We start from the raw sequence: 23,395 nt of genomic DNA on the forward strand, positions 1-23,395 counted from the left end.
ATTGACTACAGAGTTAATGATCTCATTAACACACACTTATTTAATCATTTTCCTTTCTTTCCTGTCTTATTCCTCTACTCCTTCATCTTGTTTCCTGGATCACCTCCCAAAGAAACTATCTGCATCCAAATCATTGTCTCAAAATCTATTTTTTTAAATTTAATTTTAGGGGGACACCCAAATTAAGAGACTGATTCAGAAATTACCTTCTCTATTTATATGAGACATCCAGAAAAGACAAATTTATAGAAACAGAAAGTAGATAAGTGGTTGTCTAGGGCTGGATGTGGGAACAGAGATTAATCATAAATGGGTGTGAAAGATCTTTTTAGGGAGGAAAATACTCTAAAACTCAGATGCGGATGGTTGAACCACTCAATAAAGATAGTAAAAATCATTAAACTGTACACTTGAAATAGGTGAATTTTGTGATACATACAATATACCTCAATAAAGTTTTTTAAGAAATTACCTTATTTTACATGGAGAGATGGTAAGATCTAAAGAGCTAAAGTGCTCTAAGTTACACAGCAAATACAGACCAGAGAAAAGAATAGAGTTTCAGGCCATTTGATTACTCTGATTCATTACTTTTGATTCATCTGTGGACAAATAATCTTGCTTTAAATCATTAAAAATTAAAGTACACGAAAAAAGTGAAAAAGCACCAATTAAACCAAGTATCAATACATTTATGACACCAATTATAATAATCATTTAGTTAGTGCTTCCTGTAGGTTAAATAATTTACCTAGGTTATTTCATTTAATTTCACAAATGGGCCATAAGGTAGGGATGACTACTATCTCTTTGTTACACACGGAGAAATAGAGCTTGTGTAAGTGACTAATATTCACATGAGGCTGAGTGGAAATTCATCCATATTTGTCACCAGACACCAGAGTGCATATTCATCGTGAATATATTATACCACTTCTGCTGGTGACTAGGATTTCTTTCCCCTCTTACCACTCCAGCATGACCAGAGAAAGGCAAAGCTCCATACCTCGCTGTTGAGTTTGTTTATTTGCTGCTTGGTCTCCTCTGCTTTGATGAAGAGGACAGCAGCTCCAACCTCTGGGTCTGGAAAGTGACACACATGCAGAATGAGTCCTTCAGGAATAAACCTCATATTTCAGAACTGGGGCAGTTAGAACAAGGAAGGAAGCCCAAGCTACCTTCAACCTTTCCTGATGTCGGTGCACTGTTCTCCCTAGTTCTCCTCTGGATGGCACCTGGTGAGCTCTTTGGAACTAGGCACACAGCATGGTGGTGACTGTGGCCACACTTACTGGATGTGTCCATGGCCACCCTCCGCCTCTCCTGAACACAATCCTACCATATGTCCAAATGGCACATGTTCCATTCTTTGACCATTTTCCAAAAACATATCACAGCCAGTGTCCAAGCCATAGAAAAAAGATGCTCTTTTTCTCCTCTCTTCCCTTTCCAGATTTTGAGTCCTGTACCCATGAGAGCATTTTCCTCCCACCTCTATTAAAGCTGCTCATCCCCACTGCAGGTTTTCTGTTTCTTCTAGTGTTGCTCTAAAAGGTAATTTCTCCTGTTTCCCGGGTCTCTCATCTCCACTTTTTCTCTACCTTACTTTTACAAATATATTTCATATCTGTCAGGAGCAGAAGCACAGATGAATCATTGCTAGCTAGACTGGAAAGGATTTGATATACAGAGGTATCTATATCTATATCTATATATGTCGTGTACATATATCATGATGACTATCCTAATATCCTAATTCTGGTCAATTATGTGTAGAAAATTTGTCTGTGGGAGAAAAAAGTCACTCAAAACAATCCAAAGTGTCAGAGTAGTAAAAGCTCCGTTTGCTGAGATATTTTGCAAAGTTAATCTATTCATTCAATGAATGATAAGAGATCACCTACAACAGGCTAAGCCTCCTTTAGATGAGACAGAAATAAAGAAAATATATTGAACTTCATGGGGCTTTGAGTTTAGCTGGGAAAAGAGACATTGAAAAAGCAATTATGGGGCTGCCCTGGAGGTGCAGTGGTTAAGAATCTGCCTGCCAATGCAGGGGGCACGGGTTCGAGCCCCGGTCTGGGAAGATCCCAAATGCCATGGAGCAACTAAGCCCGTGCACCACAACTACTGAAGCCCGTGCGCTTAGAGCCCATGCTCTGCAGCAAGAGATGTCACCACAATGACAAGCCCGTTCACCGCAATCAAAAGTAGCCCCTGCTCGCTGCAACGAGAGAAAGCCCGCGCACAGCAATGAAGACCCAATGCAGCCAAAAATAATAAATAAACAAACAAACAAATAAATAAATAAATAAATTTATATTAAAAAAAACAAATATGCAATAGGTGTGGATTTCATACTAAGGGCAGTAGGAATCCATCTCAGGATTTTAAGCATAGGAATAGCGTAATAAGAATAAATTTGTATTTTTTTAAAAAGTTCACTCTGTATGGAGAACAGTGTGAAAACAGAGAAGAGACTTTGGAAGCAGCACAGGCAAGAGTGAATGTGGCAGGGAAAAGTGTGGTGGAAGGAAGGATAGAAAGTCTCAGACAGAACTGAGAGATATTTAGGAGGTAAAGTCAAGAATATTTGTTGCTTGAATGGATGAGTATTGGGGTAAATGTTGGGAAAAGGGAGAAGAGGAGGCCAAGGGGTGTGGCAGGACCAGAAATACTAGGTGGATGACATGATGACGTCCTGTGAGCCAACAAGGAAAACTTCCTGTTGGGACCCACCATCAGCTTCCATAGCAAATGCTCACATCTGGTTGACTAGAACTATGATTTCTGTTCTTCTTGCCCAGAGCAGATATAAGTCCATTACATGGATGAATCATGATTGTTGACTGACATCTGCATTCCTCTCCTCACCTTCCCACCTCCCACCATCGTCCTACCATGGAGTCTTACTCTTCCATCTTCCCAGAAGATGAGTGCTGGGAAGAACTGTTAATTGAGATAGAAGACTGGTATTCTACCAACCAGAGACATACTCCCAGAGCTGTACATTCAGAAGCCTTTCTTGGGCTTGGCTTTGCCCATGGAAGGATTCACCAATTAGCAGGAGATCCTGACACAAGGATCTGCCTTGCATCTGGTGACTGTTTGGGATCGCCTATGTTCATTATTCTCTATCAACTACAGGTGCGTCTTCTTTTAGAAGTTATCATTTCTGGCCTTCATCATGCTGACAATTCTTTTGTGGGCAATGAACTCAAGAATGAAAGGGAGAGAGAGGAGCCTGGGCTAGGTTTGGGGGTACTTTACATTAATTCACCATCCCTAGAGGGTAGTACTTCATATAGTTCCCCATCATTTTTGATATTCTTACATACTTCTGAAGATATTTATCCCTGGCAAACTGCAAGTACATAACCACTTACCCAATAAATTGGCTAAGTATAACCAATGTTCCTACAGTCTACACCCAACACAGCATTTCCTTTGGGTAATGTTGTTTCTGTGGATTAGTCTGCATTTATAATAAGAAAACATGGTTACCCTCTGATGAAGAGCAGAAATTTGAGTCTCCTCCTGACACACCATTTACCTGGGCTGGTAAGCTGCAGGGTGTTGAGCCTGGATGGAGGAACCATTACAAATGCTATCTTAATAACTTGGAGGTGGCACAGACCCAAGTCAAATTACTCTGTGGCTTTGGTAAAGTTCCATCACATGGAGAATACCCCGAGAATGGGGAGGCAAAAATTGCCTATAGCAAACATTACAAGTTATAAAGACATATCACCCCTTGAGAGAAGATTAAATATAGAGCTTACCTCCAAGAGGAGGAGAAATTCGGGGCTCCGGTCTGACTCGTTCAGAGCCAAAGTCAAAAGACTGGCTTTCCTCACTACAGTTTCCATCTTCAATTCCATCAACAATCCTGTTTAAAATAACAAGGATTGGCTAGTTGCGCATTTATATTCATGGGTTCCAGTATTCCTAGAAGACTTGAAAAATCTTGTGTTAAATTTCTAAATTCTAGACACTCTAGAGCTGGGCTATCCAATATGGTAGCCATTAGCCTTATACGGCCATTGAGCACCTGAAATGTGCAAAAAGAGATGTGCTGTTAGTATAAAATACACGCTGGATTTTGAAGATTTTAGTAAAAAATGTAAGTTATTTAATTAGTAATTTTTTATATTGTTCACATTTGAAATGCTAGTATTTGGGGCATATTGAGTCAAATAAAATATCTCATTAAAATTATTATTAAATAATTGCACGTGTGTGTGTTTACTTTTTAAAGATGTGGCTACTGGAACATTTAAAATTACTCATGTGGCTCACAATTTTAGCTCATGCTATATTTCTATTGAACAGCAATGCTATAGATCTTAGACTCATTTATTCTCAGATTCAAAACCTTAAGCTACAGAAGTTCTCTTATCTAAATTTATATTAATTCACTACTCTATCCAGAATTAAAGAGTTTTGACGTAAAGTTTACAGCATCACAGAAAGTAACTTTGAAAACATCTTTGCTCTGGACGTGGACAAAACTCTGAAGTGAGAGTTGAAGAATTATATTTAAATGACTATTAGGACTCTAGTTAATCTTCTCTCCTTGGTAAATAATATCTAACACACTCATTATTTAAAAAAAAATGAACTTATTGTAGAAAATGTAAACATAAAGGTAGCAAAAATCTGAAAGGAAAAATCAACTGTCACTCACCACTACTGTTAACATCTTGGTGTGTTCTCAAAATCTTTTTCTAGATATAAAATAAAATATGTTTCTTCATAAGTGTAGAATAAGTTGTACATGAAATTTTCTTTTCCAGCTCTGATACATTTTCCCCTATTTATAATTTAGTATTTTTTATTTTAGAGAAATTTTAGGAAGGAGAAGAGTTAAGGAATGTTTTCAAACCACCATCTCCAACTGAATTCCTGAACATTTAATATCCACCTACTTTTCATTAACCCTGTTTTGCTTATTTCCCCTTAATATTTTCTCTAAATGGATAAGTTGTGTTTTTCAAATGACTAACTAAATATGTAGTATATCAGAAACATCTCTTGCCTTATAAGCAGAACAACAGAATTTGAATCTATATTTCAAAACTCAAATTTCTGAGATTTTGGACAAAATATGTAATCTTCAAAATACTTAACATTTCTTACAACTTTATAGTAGGGATAATACAAACTACTTTATAGGATTCCTGAAAAGACTAAAGGTAATAGTAAATGAAAAATTACCTAGCTGAGTACATGAGACTAGGAATCACTCAAAATGTTTTTTTCTTGTCTATTTTTTTATTTTTTTGTGGTACGCGGGCCTCTCGCTGTTGTGGCCTCTCCCTTTCTGGCTGAAGGGGCCAGAAATAAAACTAAGTTCAGTCATCCACAATAATGAAGCAAATACTATGGGAAATGAAGACCAGCACTTCATTTCCTTCATAATTACCACTCACTGCTTCATGAAACTTTTGGTAAGATCAGATACTGAGGGGATAACAATACGGACTTTGTTCCATCTCTTTTGTTTTCATTAGAAATTTATAAGTTATAAAATTACAGTGTAGAAATATACATCTATAAAAATAGGTAGAGCTAAATGGATAAAGGGAGAAAAGAAAGAATTTGGAACACTTAATGGACCCTTTTGAGAATGTGACTAAAATTATTTATTCTCATCTTGCATACACTCCCACGTAGAGTCAAAAATGGCGCACAAAAATTTAGGGAAGCTGAAGCATCGAGGCTAGGAACCTGCGTGGCAGAAAGGCCCAGAAGGCTGACTCATTTACTAGCCAGGTACTAGTGTGAATACAATGCAGCCAGTTTCACCTGGGAAAGAATTCTATGATGTGAACTCTTACCTTGGACTGAGGTCTGGGGGTCCAGCATTGTTCAAAGTTGAAAGTTGCAATTTCAAGTTCTTCTCTTTTCTTTTACCATGGTTAGGGGCGTCGGCTTCCTGTTTGTTTTTGGGGGAATTGGAACTAGAGACTCTGATAGGTGAGTGAAATGGCACTGTTCCCGAGGCCAGCTGCTTCAGGCTTAAGCCAAGATAGCTCTTACTGCTTCCAGGCTTCTTGCTACGGGAAGAGGAAGATCCCCTTGTGTAGATGGGAGAGAGGGAAGCAGTCTCCTCATCCTCCCGGTCCTCCTCCTCTTCCTCATCTTCCACAATGGATGGGAGTCTCTTCTTGATGCTGCCATTTCCCTTGGGCTCTGACTAAATCAGAGGATAATATAGATGAGTACAGATTGTGAAGACTTCTTGAGAGACATATCATTCATGCTGCAGGGCCCATCTGAACAAAGTCAGATCCCCTAGAGCCTTTAAAATGGAAGACCTCACAGATTTTGCTCTTATTTATTCAGGTGTTCAAAGTCTCTCATACTGTAGAGTACAGGGAACTCTACTCAATATTCTGTAATAACCTACATGGGAAAAGAATCTGAAAAAGAATTATTCACTTTGCTGTACACCTGAAACTAACACAACACTATAAATCAACTATACTCCAATAAAAATTTTAAACAAAACAAAACAGAAATAGACTCACAGAAATAGAAAACAAACTTAAGATTACCAAAGGGGAGGGGGGTAGAGGGATACATTAGGAGTTTGGCATTAAAATATACACACTGCTATATATAAAATAGATAACCAACAAGGACATCCTATATAGCACAGGGAACTCGATTCAATATCTTGTAATAACATAATGGAAGAGAATGTTAAAAAAGGATATATATATATATCAATCACTTTACTGTACACCTGAAACTAACACAACACTGTAAATCAACTATATTTCAATAAAAGATGTTAAAAATCTCCCCATTTCTGATCTCGGCTAGGTTTACTCTCTCTGCTTTCCTGGTGTTAGCCCACAATCCTCCTCTTGGTCTTTTAAACCCTCTTGGTGGTGACCTATGTAAAAGGTGCATTTTATCAGGTTTGCATTGAGGTTTTAATCAGCCTGTCATTTATAATAGCATATGATGGCATGTTTTTAGGAATAAGACATTTTCAATTTTACAGGAAAGTCTTAGGCCTTGATAGTTTATTTAATTTATTTATTTCATTTTTCAGGTATCCTCATCATTTTATTTTTATTGAAGTGTTGTTGATATACAATATTATATAAGTTACAGGTGTACGATATAGTGATTCACAATTTTTACAGGTTATATTCCATTTATAGATATTGGCTATATTGGCTGTGTTGTACAACATCTCCCTGTAGTTTACTTTATACCCAGTAGTTTGTACCTCTTACTCCCCTACCTGTATCTTGCCCTTCCCCCTTCCCTCTCCCCACTGATAACCACTGGTTTGTTCTCTGTGTCTGTGAGTCTGCTTCTTTTTGGTTATATTCACTAGTTTGTTGTATTTTTTAGATTCCATATATAAGTGATCTCATACAGTATTTGTCTTTCTCTGTCTGACTGATTTCACTTAGCATAATTGGGTCTTGATATTTTAAAGTTACAGAGTCCTCAGTGGAACTTTATGTGGAGATCAACCAGCAAAATTATATTATTTTTGAGAATAAAACTCTTTCCTATTTTGGACCATAGATGGAAGAAGATCAGAAGTGTCCTCAGCTCTCCTTGTTCTCACAAGTCAGGTGGCAGGAAGCACAGCAAACCATTTGGTCCTCTCACCTTGAAGAGCCTTAGGAAAGGAAAGGGAGAGTTTTGCAAACTATTCTGTAGGATTCCTGCCTGGGCTCCTTCAACCTTACAGGCTTAGAAGAAACAAAGGAGAGGATGGGAAAGGATGAAGGAGGGGATAATGAAGGGACAGGGAAGACAAGGTAGCAAAGGCTAAGCTGATGGCCCTCAACAGAGTCACTCTAAGAGTTGTGCTTCTTGCTCTGCCCCAGACATGGCCTCCCTGCTCCAAAAAGTCAGTTCATTTTTCTGTGCCTCAGTTTCTTTTGAGGATACAATCATTTATACCTGCTTATCAATAATTCATAATAAAAATAAACTGAAAAGACCTAAGAATACTATTTAAATGTCATGAGCTGTCATGGTTATTACTTCTTCTCAATAAATAGTTGTTTTATTGGTATATGAATTTTATTGTAACAGTTATAATGATATATATATATATATATATATATATATATATATATGTATATATATATGTAACAAAAAAATGAACTTGAATCTGTAGTGACTCACAGGCCCATTCACCCATTTAGTTGAGGCCATAGCTGTAAAGTAAAATGATCAGTTCACTTAGGAAGGGTTTTTTTTTTTTTGTATTTTAATCTTTTAATTAATTAATTAATTAATTAATTGGGCTGTGTTGGGTCTTCGTTTCTGTGCGAGGGCTTTCTCTAGTTGCGGCGAGTGGGGGCTACTCTTCATCACAGTGCGCGGGTCTCTCACTGTCGCAACCTCTCTTGCTGCGGAGCACAGGCTCCAGATGTTCAGGCTCAGTAGCTGTGGCTCAAGGGCCCAGTTGCTCTGTGGCATGTGGGATCTTCCCAGACCAGGGCTCGAACCCGTGTCCTCTGCATTGGCAGGCAGATTCTCAACCACTGCACCACCAGGGAAGCCCTCTATTTTAATCTTATGGGTCAAAATTTCTTGAGGAAATAGAATTATTAGACTCATCTTTCCAGCTAGATGTGATTATTTTAATTAATGGTAAAGCTATTAGTTCTTTATTCAATAGTCATGGTTTTGCTTTTATTTGTTTTTTTTTTCCTTCACAGCATTTTAAATTCTGTGCTTTTAATAAAAGATGGACCCATGTGGAATTGCAGAGGAACATTTGTATACTAGTATTGTAGAACAGAAAAGTGAGCTCACCCAGCTAAAGATACAACAGGGCGAACTTATCACAGAAATTAAAATCATTGAGTACATTCTCTAATTGGACTTCTGTTTACATTTGCATTGGCAATTTAACCATTCCTTTGTTTCAAGGAGGCTCCCTTGGCTCTAACAGAATCCTCTGACTATGGCCACAAACTATAAGATGTTTGTACTTCTACAATTTAATTTTCATACTTCCATGCTTGGCACCTTGGACAATTTGCTTAGGTACTGACTCTTGTGACTGGGACAACCAACATGATTTATATGAAGAGTTCATTAACCCATGGACCATCATTGCAGACAATACCCAAATTTATTATTATTAAATACCCAGCCCCACATGCAACCTCTGTGCAGGAGGAGTACCGGTTACTTTCTTCAGGCCATCGGTATACCCTCCTCCCTCGTGTCACTGGATTCACCTGTGTATACATGGCCACAAAATTCAACCACAGATCTTCTCCTTCTCTCTGACCCATCTCTTCCTTTCCCTCTCATCCTTCTCATGAATGCACCCATGAGGGCAATGAGGTTTTATCCCCACAGTCAAAGGAGTCTCTAATTTTGCTCGTGACATCTTGCTGGGATAGTCATTTCAAACTCACGAATGAGTCTTGACTAAATGTGTCTTGACTAAAAGGGAAGCAGAATAAAGTCTAGTGGTGGAATGCATATGTTTTTGGTCACACAGTCTTAAAAGTCCTGTGACTTACTAGCTATAACCTTGGTCAGGTAATGTTATTGTTTAAAGCCTTGGTTTCCTCACCTGTAAATTGGCAATAATGTGAGGAAAAAATTAGATATTAGATAATGGTAGTTACACCCTTAGTGATATGCACTCAATGTGCTTAATTAAATGCTTGCCCTTGTGATGATGGTGATGATCATGAAGAAAAAGGAAACAAAATTTACATCAGGGCAGGTCTTACAGATAGTGTTGTGATATTTTACATAATCTCCCCTTCTTTCTTAGTTAACAGAACTCTTAACAATGCACCTTGTCCAGAGATCACCTTTTTCAGCCCCCTTGCCACTTGGTTTGGCCATAAGGCCAAATTCTAGGATGATAGTATGCCAGTGGGCAGGTTATAGGGAAATTTTAGGAAGGCTCCTAGAAGGAGGAGAGCATCTATCTTGCTCTTTTACTTTGCTTTAGTTTCTAGTCTGGAACACTGATGAAATGAATGGATCTCCAGCAGCCATCTGAGAGAATGAGGAGAAGGAAGGCATAAGTTGAGGATCATGAAGCAGAAAGAGGAAATCTCCAGGCCTACTGACACTGTTATATTGCTCACCTCTGACCTTGTCCATAAGAGAGAAATAAATATCTATTGTATTGAAACCCCTGTTATTCTGGTAGTTTTGATACTGCAAATGAACTTAGCCTTAATTATACAGATTTTGTTTTTGAAAGTTAAGGATGGTGTATTTATGGCTGCTTTCTTGCTACCACAGCAGAGCTGAGTCATTGGGACAAAGACTATACAGCACACAAAATATAAAATATTGACTATCTGGTCCTTTACAGGAAATGTTAGCCTACCCCTGCTGTAGGGCATAAAAGCCAGCCTCCCACGACCTGCCAATGCCTGCTCATTTTCAGAGTGCTATGGCGGGGTGAGGAATTCAGATGGGAAAATACAAAAGGAGGATAAATTTCTCTTCATGAGAAAGAGAATATAGGAAAGGTCTGGTGGAAAAGATGTAATGAGGAAAAGATGCCTGTTGAGAAGAGTTTAAATGTAACGACAGTTTTGCTAGTTCCTGAAGAGGGATTTTGCAGAGATGAGAGAGAAAAGACAACTAGTGGCAGGGAGGAACTTGGTTGATAGCACTGAGATGTTTTAAGAGATTTAAAAATGTTTCTCAATAGCAACTCTGTTTGCTTCCCACCCCGAACCATCTTCAGTCCATTATCAACGTCTTTGTAACGTACTGTGTAATTGGATTTATTTGTGCACCTCTGTATGCATGTGTGTCTGTGTGTGTATGCATGTGTGTGAAATTTGGGGGCGTTCTGCTTCAAGAGGGTACAGAGCAAGAAAAGGAGCTGTTTACAGGGTTTCTGTCACGGGATTATTGGTAATAAAGTTCTAGGTCATAAATTGGACAAGTTACTGTTTGGGGGAAAAGTTTTCTGTGAAATTGGAGGGTTCTTAAAAGTTGGGACTGACTTAAAAGCTCAATTCTTCTAAGATCAATACCCCAGGACTTTGTTACTCTGGGCAGGTTTTGGTGACAAACTATGCTTTAACAATAGCTCTAAGATCCTTAAATAGATATATGAGTTTCAATCTTTCTCTATTCCCAAACTCATGAAAGTCTTTGCCACGTCTCTGTCAAGTGCTTTAGGGGAAGTCAAAAATGAATACATAGCATCCTCAAGGAGGAGACATATTTGTTGGAAATCCCACAAATTTTAGATAAATATTTTGCTCTTTGGCAAAAAGCCATACCTGTGAGACCGTAGATTTGTTCGATAATCTTGATATCACCTGAAAGAACAAACAAACAAAGTTGTAACACTCATTTACACCTTCGTGGTGGTTTGGGACTGAGTGAAATGGAGACAGGGAAAGAGATGAAAGTTCAGAGGCTGTGCGGGGGAGATGGGCCACCTGCATGGGCCAGAGAAGAGGAAATACCTCCTGAGAGATGCTGGGAACATCTCCCACACCTCACCCTCTAGGAACTCTACTGACCAGAGTGTGTAATAAAGAAAAGGGAGCAGCAAATTGACTGTCTAGTACAGGACACCACACCCAGGAAATAGGGGTCAAAATAGTACACTCATAGGATACATTTTCCATCTTGATGATTTATTTGCTCTCTTTTTTTTCCATCTCCCTTATTCCTCTTTCTTGCCCTTTTGCTAAATTATCTTATCTTCCATGATTTTCTCTCCGGTTCTGTGAAAAAAGAAATTGTGGAGGCGTTTCTTATTTAATCTCATTTCTTTCTATTTACCCACCTCCCCTTTTTCTTTGGATATGGGTGGGGGTGATGAACCCTCTCTGTCCCATTTGTTTTACTCGCTATGATGTTCCCTGTGGACTAAGATTAAGTTCACTGTGGATACTAATTTTCAATTTAAGTGATTTGAAGATCCAATTGATTGTAAAAAAGAAAAAAAAATCTGTCAATCAAATTGTGACATGGCATCAGTTATAAGACTGATCCCAATTTCAGAGATGGTAAAATGTGAAAAACAAATGTGTAACATAGAATCACTTAAGTTCAAAACACATCTTGCATAAAATCAAACTATGGTACTGTGGAGGAGTACATTAAAAAACATGCACCTTCCATGACGTACAAACAAGCTCTGGAAATGATAACATATCTGGGAAATATGCTTCAGGTCTCATCCACATTGCTTTTTTTGCTCAAATATACTTCTCTCATTTTAAAGTGGTAATAGATGCTATAAATTAACATAATTTTATTCCCATGGGAAAAAAAAAAACTTGCACTTGAAAATGACCTGCCTAGTAAGTGAGACATATTTGGTAATTCTGTCACCCCACTCCCCACTCGTTTTTTTTTTTTTTCTAGATGATTAGGGAAATAGATCTGCTATTATTTATACAAATGCCAGCATCATTATTGCTGTGCAAATATATGTTTCATCAATGTTTAATTTTATCAAATCAGTCAACCCATTCTACATCTGTTTGGTTGTCTAAATATGCATTGATCAGTAGCACTGAAGACATAAGTTTTGTAATAATTCCCTAACTGGTGACAGTAAAACAGCTGAATAATTAAAAATGTGGAAAATAAAACAAAATTACAGTGTCGTTGCTACTGTGGTAGACACAAAAAATGGGTTTTTGAAAAGCTTTTCAGTTACAGCTTGGATGAAAGAAAGAACAGCCCTGGGATTCAGGAAGCCTGAACATCTCCAGGTCAGAGATGCTCTCTAAGGGATTAGAGAAAGGCACTGGCTTTAGCACTTGCTGATTTGGGTGTGACTCCCAACCCCCATGGTTTATTACTAATATGAGTTCTGTCGAGTTGCTGAACCCCAAGAATGTTTTTCTATATCGGTGCTTCTCAAACTTGCAGGTTCTGATTCAGGAGGTCTGGGTGGAGCCTGAGACTCCAAATTCCAATGAGTTCACAGATAATATGGACCTTGCTGACCCGTGGGGTACACTTTGAGTAGTGAGATCTTATAACCAACGTCATTGTTATTATCATTCTATCAACTGTCAATTCATTATGTATTCACTGTGATCAGCAGCCTGGTAAATGCTCCCCAGCCATGACATCCACTAATTTTCATTACAAATCCTATGAGGTAAGTGCCCATTATGTAGCCAGCACTACTGTGATAGGCTCTCTGAATAAATCATTTAATTCACATATGGTATTAATCACACGTGTTTTATTTTATTTTATTAAAAAAAATTTCTTTTAAATCACAGGAAACTCAGATTTAATAACACTCAGCATACATGGAATAAGTTCACTTAGCAGTTGCTGTGGTTCATTTCACTTATAAGAGGCAAATATTTTTAAAGTACTCAACAGCAACAGTGAAAGCCCTCTCTCACCCTGATAGGAATGGATTTGTTATAGTTCTTCTAAATAGAATTAACCATCCTTGGAAAGATTTCAATCCAGTACTGAATTGTTTATGAAATGCCCTGTTATCTATTGTAGTGCATTGTAAGTAGTCGAATTCTGTATATACTGCTATTTTCTGTGTCTGTTCATTGTTGTGAACTTATGTATGTTAGTGAAATAAATGTTCAGCTTTCATGTTGTTTCCTTAACATTTATAAATATAAGTATTAAGATATTTTCCCCCTCTTACAGGAGAATAACAAACTTGGTGATGTTTTCCTTTCTGATGCAACCCAAAAACCTAGCTGTTCTGAAAAGGTTGGTGCATGCCGTTAAGACAGAATGAAATTACTCTTTTCACCTCTTAAGCAAAACACCCCTCTGCCATCCCCCTTCAAAACCATAGGTTTTTACTTGATATTCACAACTTTTGCACCACCATCAGTCAGTAATTTTCAAGGTGCCTTTAGTTTTAGACATTATAGAACTCAAATACTGAGTCAAGAAGATTGATAAAATATAAAACATTTTCTGCTCAGCCACATTTGTAGGCGAGCATTTTCAGTGTCTATGTTCTGAGGAAGTCCATAATATCACATGTATTTTAAAAAGAATACTCTGATAGATGCATTCTGTTGACTAATACTTCATGCTAATCCAGATTCTGCCAAGTATAGAGAATATTAGTTTAATGGAAACCCAGTATTTTCAAGCTAGAAGTGACCCTAAAGAGTCTCTACTACAATGGTTTGTACACCTGGCAGACAATAGGATGCTTTGAGAAGTGTTCCTTTAAAAAATCAGGTTACAGGGCTTCCCTGGTGGCGCAGTGGTTGAGAGTCCGCCTGCCGATGCAGGGGACATGGGTTCGTGCCCCGGTCCGGGAAGATCCCACGTGCCATGGAGCAGCTGGGCCCGTGAGCCATGGCTGCTGAGCCTGCGCTTCCGGAGCCTGTGCTCCGCAGCGGGAGAGGCCACAACAGTGAGAGGCCCGCGTACCGCAAAAAACAAACAAAAAAACAAACAAAAAATCAGGTTACAGAGTACCAGTTCCAATGAATCTCTTTCAGTTGGTGATGGGTGTGGGTCTCAGGTCTCCAGGTCAAGTTTGAAACCACTGAGTTTGTCCAACTCCCTAACTAGAGATGTGGAAACAGTGGCCCAGGAAGAAGAGATGACTTGCCCAATTCATGCAACAAGTTAGTGGCAGAACTTTTTCCCCAGAAGCCATGCCTCCTGACTCTCAGTGTACCTTCCATAGAATCATGAGTTTTCTCAGATACCTCTTCCAATGGTTAATGCTGTTTCTTGGGCTGAAAGAAAAAATGCTTGACATACTATAGCATTTAATCTGGTTTGATGGTTGTCACAAATCCGACCCCCAAAACTCATGAGGCTAAGTTACCCAAACACCTCGTAAACCGTTTCTGAGTCACAGATCTTTCAGGAAATTGGATGAATTCTAGGCATTCTTTCCACAGCGGGGAGAAACATGGATACAGCCTTTGGATAGAAAATAATTATTGTTCCAGCTGCTTGAAGACTCAACGGTTTTGAGTTTTGAGGAAGGCAGCTTTCCAATTTTGAGTCCCTCCCACATGGAGTTTTTATACCTTTTAGACAATAAGAAGAACTGTTGGTAATCTTTAATGGGAATAATTAGGAAAAAAAGAAAGACTGAAGTCATAGAGGTTTGGAAGATAAAAGGGAAGTGAGTCAGACACAAGAGCAGGAAATGAGATCCCTGCAATAAAGTTTTGAGAGAGATCAAGAAGGGTAAGGGTCAACCCGCTCACATCTTGGGATGATGCCCTTCATTCCATCAGGAAGGAAGAAGCCCAGTGCGGGCAGAAGGGCTGAGGACACCGCCTGGCACAAAGTTATGACCAGAAGTAAGGCGTCATAACCTTGAAGACTGGGAAGAAACATTCTCAGCTTTGTTGCATTGGTTTTAAAAGTTTTTGTGTAGCTGTTCTCCTTTCCCCCCATCCTAACCACCTAAATTACTCTATCACTCTGTGAGTCCAGTAGGAACTTGAGAGAGAAGACTTTTGTTTTGTTTGTTTCTTAGGTTTAATGTTCTTAATTTTATTGCTTTTGGCTGAGACTTTACACCTCTCAATAACATGTTATACCCTACTATTTCTTTTTTTTAAAAAAAAACTTTTAATCTTATATTGGAGTATAGTTGATTAACAATGTGGTGTTAGTTTCAGGTGTACAGCAAGTGATTCAGTTATACATATACATGTATATATATACATATACATGTATCTATTCTTTTTCAAATTCTTTTCCTATTTAGGTTGTTACACAATATTGAGCAGAGTTCCCTGTGCTATACAGTAGGTCTTTGTTGGTTATCTATTTTAAATACAGCAGTGTGTACATGTCAATCCCATACTCCCTAACTATCCCCCCTCCCTTATACCCTGGTAACCATAAGTTCATGAGACAGGACTCTTAAATTGGAAAAATACTGTTCACTGGCATCGAGGACCAGAGAGGAAAAATGGTCTCTTAGTCCTCATATAATTTGCTGCCAAAAAAAGCAAAACAAATCCACAATTTTTTTAACTGTGTAAAGAGGGTCCCAAGTTTTACTATTGAGCTTGAATTGCAAATGGAAATCAAATATACTAAAATTAATAGTCATTTTAGATGTGACACGTGCCATTGCATTCTTTAATGTTGTCTCTTTTATTGAATGAAGACCCTTTTATAGAGCTTTCATAGGCTCATACCTGATCTTGGCCGTTCAACTCATTTTTCCCCTTAAGTTCTTAAAATTCCTGATAGTAAATTATTCTGATATTAGAATTTTTCTTTAACCTGTTTATTGGAGTATAATTGCTTTACAATGGTGTGTTAGTTTCTGCTGTATAACAAAGTGAATCAGCTATACATATACATATATCCCCATATCTCCTCCCTTTTGCATCTCCCTCCCACCCTCCCTATCCCACCCCTCTACGTGGTCACAAAACACCGAACTGATCTCCCTGTGCTATGCGGCTGCTTCCCATTAGCTATCTATTTCACATTTGGTAGTGTATATATGTCCATGTCACTCTCTCACTTCATCCCAGCTTACTCTTCCCTGATATTAGAATTTTTATGAATTCTTTTAGCTGGGAAGGGAGCTCTTTGATTTCTTTTATCTATTCCCTCCACCCATTAAAATCCCTCTGCGTTCTGAGAGATGGCGGGGTGTGAGGCCCTGCCTTTCACAGGAGGCTAAAAAGCCACCTCTAGAAGGAACGTAAGTGGTTTCTCAGCAGTGATGAGGCATTACCAATAACTTCTCCTTACTCTCAAGCTCTTTTCAAGAGGCTGAACCACTAAGAAATTGACCACTGTGAGGCAGGAAGGAAGCAAAGGTGAGTGGAACCCACCACAAAGACCCAGGACTCCTAACAGTAACCCAGGGGGCCAGTAGCCCAAGGAAGGTAGGAAATATATTTCCATTGTCTACTTGGCCCACAGGTAGGATTTATAAGCCCCTGTGTGGTCTGCAAATGACCTCTCAACTATGGAATCTCATAAGGCACGAAAGTGCCCTGGTGAGAATATTATCTGCAGGTGATTGCTAAATCGGGAAATGAGATGTGAATTACAAGGCTCTTCTCTCTGACTGATTCATGACATTCTCTGCCTTGTTAATAATGCCACATTGATTAAGTCACAGAGCAGATTGAAGGAGCGTGTGTGCCCATTCAGAAACAGGGATTATCACGGATTTTATCTTGTTCACGGGACAGCAATATTACCAGCATTTGTAGTTGTTTGGGATAAAGAGAATATGAATGAAAGATACTTGCAAATAACCCCATAATTGTCATAGTTAAAATGTCCACTCTTACAAAAATCATAAATAGTTGTCAAATCAGCAGGTTTCATTTCCTCATCTGCTTCTTTCTCTTGCAGACTCAACTGGAGGTGCCAACAAGTAGTGAAGGACACCAATGGCAGATGGCAGATGGGAGGAATTAGAAACCTTTGGAGAAAGGATAGGCTTTGAATAGGGAGCATTCATCTTCAACTTAACATGTCTCAGAGGTCACCACCATCTAATCTAAAGAAGAGATTTTAGAGGCTGGTCTGAATCCCTAAGTGGGTAATACAGTTTCTATTATGTTTTCTTTGCTTGTTCTGTAATTTAGAAACAGAAATGAGATTTTAATGAAAAGACTAATAATTTTGACATTTCCCAATTTCACCCGGGGCCTTGAGGTCAAGACAAACTATTAAGACTTGGAGAATTCTTTTCCCCTGCGTAATTGCTATTGCTCCTGGTGTGGGAAATATAAGTCAAGTAAGTGAGTCTTGAATTTAGCGCTTACCGATGCCCAGAGCTAGAGAATCAGCTCCTACAGTGTAGGAAGCAGCACAAAAACTTTTCACTGACGTATATTATGATGAAAGGTCTGTGTGTGGGGAACGGGACCCATTTAGGAGGTAATATAGCAGGGGGGTTAAGAGCTGGAATTTCCCTAGTCTTGTCACTTATTAGCTATGTAACCTTGGGAAGCATATTAATTGTAATAGAATAAGTAATGCTTAGGTAACAAATAATGTGCTAAATTTCAATGGGTTAACACAAATGAATTTTATGTCTCACTCTTTCTCTCAAAAATGATGATAATAACTAAACTTGTAAGGATTAAATGAAATACATACCTGTAAACTGAACCAATCTTGGAGACCAGGCTGGCCACATCTGATGTAGCGTCACATTAAGAGAAATGTAGTACAGCAACCAAAAGTAATTAAAAAATAATTCTAATCTTTTGGTCCATATCTTTCAAGAACCTTAGAGGCAATACGGTGATAAACCACAGGAAGACTTTTGTAAAATGACCCCTCCTTTTCTATTCCATTAGTGATAACAATGGTGTCTCTCCAAATTCTTTCACTGAAACTCTCCCTCTGGGTCCCTTCTGTTCTCTTCTGCTTCCCTCTGGCCATCGTGTCCAGCATTCCTGCCAGAGGTGGACGCTAGGTGGTGCCATGCTTTCCAGGCCTCTCTTGTTTCTCTAGGGAAAGAAGGCATTTGGAACCTGCTGGGAAGTGTACATCTCTTATCACTTCAACTTAATGATCCACAAGGAATTCTCACCTAGAATTTATGGTGAAAAAAGTCCTCACATTGTTGCATTTGGAAAGTATTTGGTCCAGTGTCTGGCATAAAGATAATTCCTGTTACTAAGTGGTAATTTTATCATTATTGATACATTGGTTATGAAGAAAACTTTTCTTTGAATTGAGCTGGTGAGGAATAGGGCATTATTAGCTAGGTGATGCAGAGCTAAACATTCACACAGATGGGTTTGTCCAACTTAAAAACTAACATATATATATATATATATATATATATATATATATATATATATTATATACACACATGTATAGGACTTCTTAACAAGGAGGCCATTAAACTTCTTAAACACAAGTTTCCCCCAAATTGTATATATTGTCAATGTCTTATTGACTATATTCATATCTGTGGAAAATTTGAAAATGCATCATTTTACTCAAGTGAAGCAGATAATTGGGTTGAGAGAGAAACGAATAGAATGTCAAGCTATTACTTTTTATAAAGTATTCCACCCAGTACTGTGCAAAGAAAAGTATGTATGTTTTTGTGGCATGGGATGACAGCCCTTCTAAACACAGTTTTAACTTCCTTTCTTTGAATTCAAATGTATGAATTACAAGACATTGGAATTAAAAGAAAACCCAAAGGAGTCCCTTAATATTTATGTAAAAACTTGGAAACATGGGATGATTTTGAGGGAGAGAGTTATTTACGAATATGTGGTTCATATTATCCTAGAAAGAAAAGGGAAGGAAATACACACTATTGTGTGAAGAAAACTAACTAGAAATCTCTCAGCAATGACACACACTTTTAAAGATTTCAGGCTTAAGGAGCTATGCACCAAATCAGTGATTTGGGAGTTCAGCAGGGTAATCAGTGCTAGAAGAATTTACACAGTTTAAACTCATTTTGTGGAGGCCCCCCAATGACCAGTTTCTGATTAGGATACAATGGCTCCTGGTTAGCCTGTAAAACCCGCTACTATGTAATTATAAGGAAACACAATAGCTGGTTTCATAAGATTTTCAGGATACACGCTGAGTACTCTAGTTCCAAACCAGGTTGGTGAACAAAGATGCTGAGTTTGGAGTGAGAAGTTTTTGCATCACAATTCCCGATGGCACTTCCAAACTTAATGCGAAATGCCTGATTTGCTGCCTAGGAGGACCATTGTCAATTATATACTGTAACAGAAAGCTGAACAGCCCTGTCTGTAGAAGACAGTGTTTGAACCAGCAAACTGAAATGAGGTACTTTGTGTACTTGAACCACAATGCCTTGAGCAAGCTCACTTAGCTTCAGAAAATAAGAAGAGGTCTATAGAGGACCACGATAGTGAGGCCATAGGCAGATTCTACATGACCAAATGCATACATTTTTTTGGCATTCAGTTTTTAATGAAAGAAATCTTTGAAACTTAAGCAAGATGAATATTGTTCACCACAGCATTCACACCTTTAGCAAACACTCAACAATTTCTAGGTGAGGAAGAAAGTCTCACAGTTAGTAGATGTGAGGCCAAGATTCTCAAGTTAGGGTTTTCCTCCTGCACTGTTGGTAGGAATGTAAATTGGTGCAGTCACTATGGAGAAGCGTTTGGTTGTTCCTTAAAAAACTAAAACTAGAGCTATCATATGATCCAGCAATCCCACTCCTGGGCATATATCCAGAGAAAATAATGATTCAAAAAAATACATGCGGGCTTCCCTGGTGGCACAGTGGTTGAGAGTCCGCCTGCCAATGCAGGAGACATGGGTTTGTGCCCCGGTCTGGGAAGATCCCACATGCTGCGGAGCAGCTGGGCCCGTGAGCCATGGCTGCTGAACCTGCGCATCTGGAGCCTGTGCTCTGCATCGGGAGAGGCCACAACAGTGAGAGGCCCACGTACCATAAAAAAAAAAAAAAAAAAATACACGCACCCCAGTGTTCCTTGCAGCACTATTTACAATAGCCAGGACATGGAAGCAACTTAAATTTCCATTGACAGATGAATGGATAAAGAAGATGTGATACATATATACAATGGAATATTACTCAGCCATAAAAAAGAATGAAATAATGTCATTTGCAGTGACATGGATGGACCTAGAGATTGTCATACTGAGTGAAGCAAGTTAGACAGAGAAAGACAAACATCGTATGATATCGCTTATATGTGGAATCTAAAAAAAATGGTAAAAATGAATTTATTTACAAAACAGAAATAAGAGTCATAGGTGTAGAAAACAAACTTATGGTTACCAAAGGGGAAAGGTGATGGAGGGATAAATTGGGAGATTGGGATTGACACATACACACTACTATATATAAAACAGATAACTAATAAGGACCTACTGTATCGCACTGGGAACTCTACTCAATACCCTGTAGTGACCTATATGGGAAAAGAATCTAAAAAAGAGTGGATATATGTATATGTATAACTGATTCCCTTTGCTGTGCAGCAGAAACTAACACAACATTGTAAATCAGCTATATTCCAATAAAAATTAATTTAAAAAGTAAAGTTAGGGTTTTGTTGTACAAAGGTGATGTGTGGAGCAAAATAAGGAAGGTATATTGACTAACTACATATAGACTAAAAACACGTCTTCATGAGAATTCACAATGGACTTCTAAGCCACTGAAATTTAGGAAGAAATGTGTCTGGTTTGGCATTTTGATCCCCCAGTGGTGCTCTAGGAAATTCCCAGATCAAAAATTGTCATTGATAAAAAAAAATGCCTGATTATATTTTTAAAATATGTCGTTCCTTTCTCTGGGTCTCTTTTCTAATAACATTCTCACCCAGAGCATGCTTCCTGTGGGGGAAATCACTCTCCAGTTATACAGTAGTGGGTATTTTCTATTTCTTTTCTTATGAAAATTTATATTTTGAGACTGAGGACAGACTCATCAGAGGACAGACTTTTCCTCAAGCTTTAAAAATAAACAGTGAGGGGACTTCCCTGGTGGTACAGTGGTTAAGACTCCACACTCCCAATGCAGGGGGCCTGGATTCTATCCCTGGTCAGGGAACTAGATCCCACATGCATGCCGCAACCAAGATCCTGCACGCAGAAACGAAGATCCCACGTGCCACAACTAAGACCCAATGCAGCCAAATAAATAAATATTTTAAAAAGTTCCATAAAAAAATAAACAGTGAGGAATTTAGGGGAGAGGTTCATGGGGAAAGGGGAGGCAAGGAGCTCTTTCTTGAAATTATATTATGTGGACCAGCTTTAAGAGTTATCACATGGCAACCTAGTCACAATGTGGCCATTTCAAATTTTGGAGAAAATCACAGTGATATCCACTGAGGAACTCTTCATAAAAATGTGAACAGTGAACAGTGAGTAAGGCAGATCCATTTAGAATCCATTTAGAATGGGCAGAACTTCTTATAGTGGGGTCTTTCTGAATTCACAGAACTAACTGTTACTTATAGATTCGTACAAAGACATCCTTCTTTTTGTTACACACAGGAAACGTATACATAGAATACTCTTCAGAACAAACTTTTTCCCCCAACTTTTTCTTTTTCTGTTTTTTTCTGGCCATGTGGCTTGCAGGATCTTAGTTCCCCAACCAGGGGTTGAACCCAGGCCCACGGGAGTGAAAGCATGGAGTCCTAACCACTGGACCACCAGGGAATTCCCTCCCCCAAGTTTTAAGACAATTATTTCTATGATTGCAGAATATGCACAAGTGAGTCTATGGGAAGGATGAGGCTTTCATAGCTATTTACACAAATTTGTGCAAGCCAATCCTGCCCCTTCAGGTTTCCCATCTCCCGCATCAAACTGTGCTTGTCAGGTTGTTTTTTTGTGGGTTGCAAGAAATTGGACATGTTGGTTCTTTGAAGGAACAATTCTGGCCTTAGTTGGACTGTGAAGGCACACCACCTTTAGGGAATAAAGATGTTTCCAAAATAAGGTCATTTGGAGTCTCACAGAGGAAATCTTATTTTCCCCATAAATTTCCATTAGATCCTCAGGAGGTGTAACTTCTACTCGGCACTGGCCCTAAATTATTGTTGTTGAGACTCTGTCCCTCCTCTCACTCTTTCCTTTCTGTTAATTCACTCAGAATTTCTAAATGAACATTGACTTTTACTTGGGGATGTCCCATTAAAGTGACCTTGTGGTAACTTATTTAGAAGAACTGAAGAAATGTTTTAAGGTATGTCACCTATAAATTGGCACTTGCCATCTACCTCTACAAGGATCAAATCATGAGCCATTGCAGCTGCTGACCTTCAACACCCCCTGGATCTCCATCCAGGGTGGAGATCGGGAAGGAGGCACTCGGTGCTCTGGGAAAAACTGGCAGAGCAGGTCTTCCAGATAGTTAGATATTTTCAGAAGACAATTTTATGAGCCCAATTCTTGCATCTCCTCATATCTAGAAAAGCACTAAAATCCTTCATGGTGATGTCCACTCCTCATGAGTAGCAGTAACCTTCTTGAGACTAACAGAAACCTGCAAAAAATATGTGCTTGATTGCATGTACTCCCCCTTCACCAAAATCACATCTATACTGACCTTCCCCCCTACTTCACTGGAGCAGTTTCTCAGAGCTATCTGAAATGCTGTGTCCCAGGCTATAGTCCTCATTTTGCTCCAAATAAAACTTAACTCACAACTCTCACGTTGTGCATTATTTTTTCAGTCGACAGTTATGAATACCCTCTGATTTATCGGTGAATTTGGTAGATTCATACTCTTACATGCCAGGCTTCCTTAAAATGATGGCACACTGATATATCCAGCAAGCTGCCTTCATTTTTCACTCCTCACATTTTCCTCAAAATACTAAGTGATGTCACGTGTGCCAATTCTGTCTTTTCTGAAGAACAAACTCTGATTTAAAGGCAAAATAAAAACACTATAGTAAAATAAAACACACACAGAGCAAAAGCACAATTT

At 38.6% G+C, this 23,395-nt stretch overlaps 1 protein-coding gene across 1 annotated transcript in view; it reads right to left on the reverse strand.

Annotated features, from left to right (window-relative positions):
* The window catches only part of KCNH8 (potassium voltage-gated channel subfamily H member 8), a gene marked incomplete at both ends in the record, with an annotated part of 340,973 nt that overhangs the window by 28,065 nt on the left and 289,513 nt on the right, over positions 1–23,395 (reverse strand). The window contains 4 exons of the mRNA XM_079705106.1: positions 1,007–1,083; positions 3,783–3,889; positions 5,841–6,199; positions 11,268–11,306. Coding sequence (XP_079561232.1) covers positions 1,007–1,083; positions 3,783–3,889; positions 5,841–6,199; positions 11,268–11,306 — 582 coding nt within the window. The remainder of the gene's footprint in view (positions 1–1,006; positions 1,084–3,782; positions 3,890–5,840; positions 6,200–11,267; positions 11,307–23,395) is intronic.

This window comes from Hyperoodon ampullatus, assembly GCF_949752795.1.
Source record: "Hyperoodon ampullatus genome assembly, chromosome: 5".
Lineage (NCBI taxonomy): Eukaryota > Metazoa > Chordata > Mammalia > Artiodactyla > Ziphiidae > Hyperoodon > Hyperoodon ampullatus.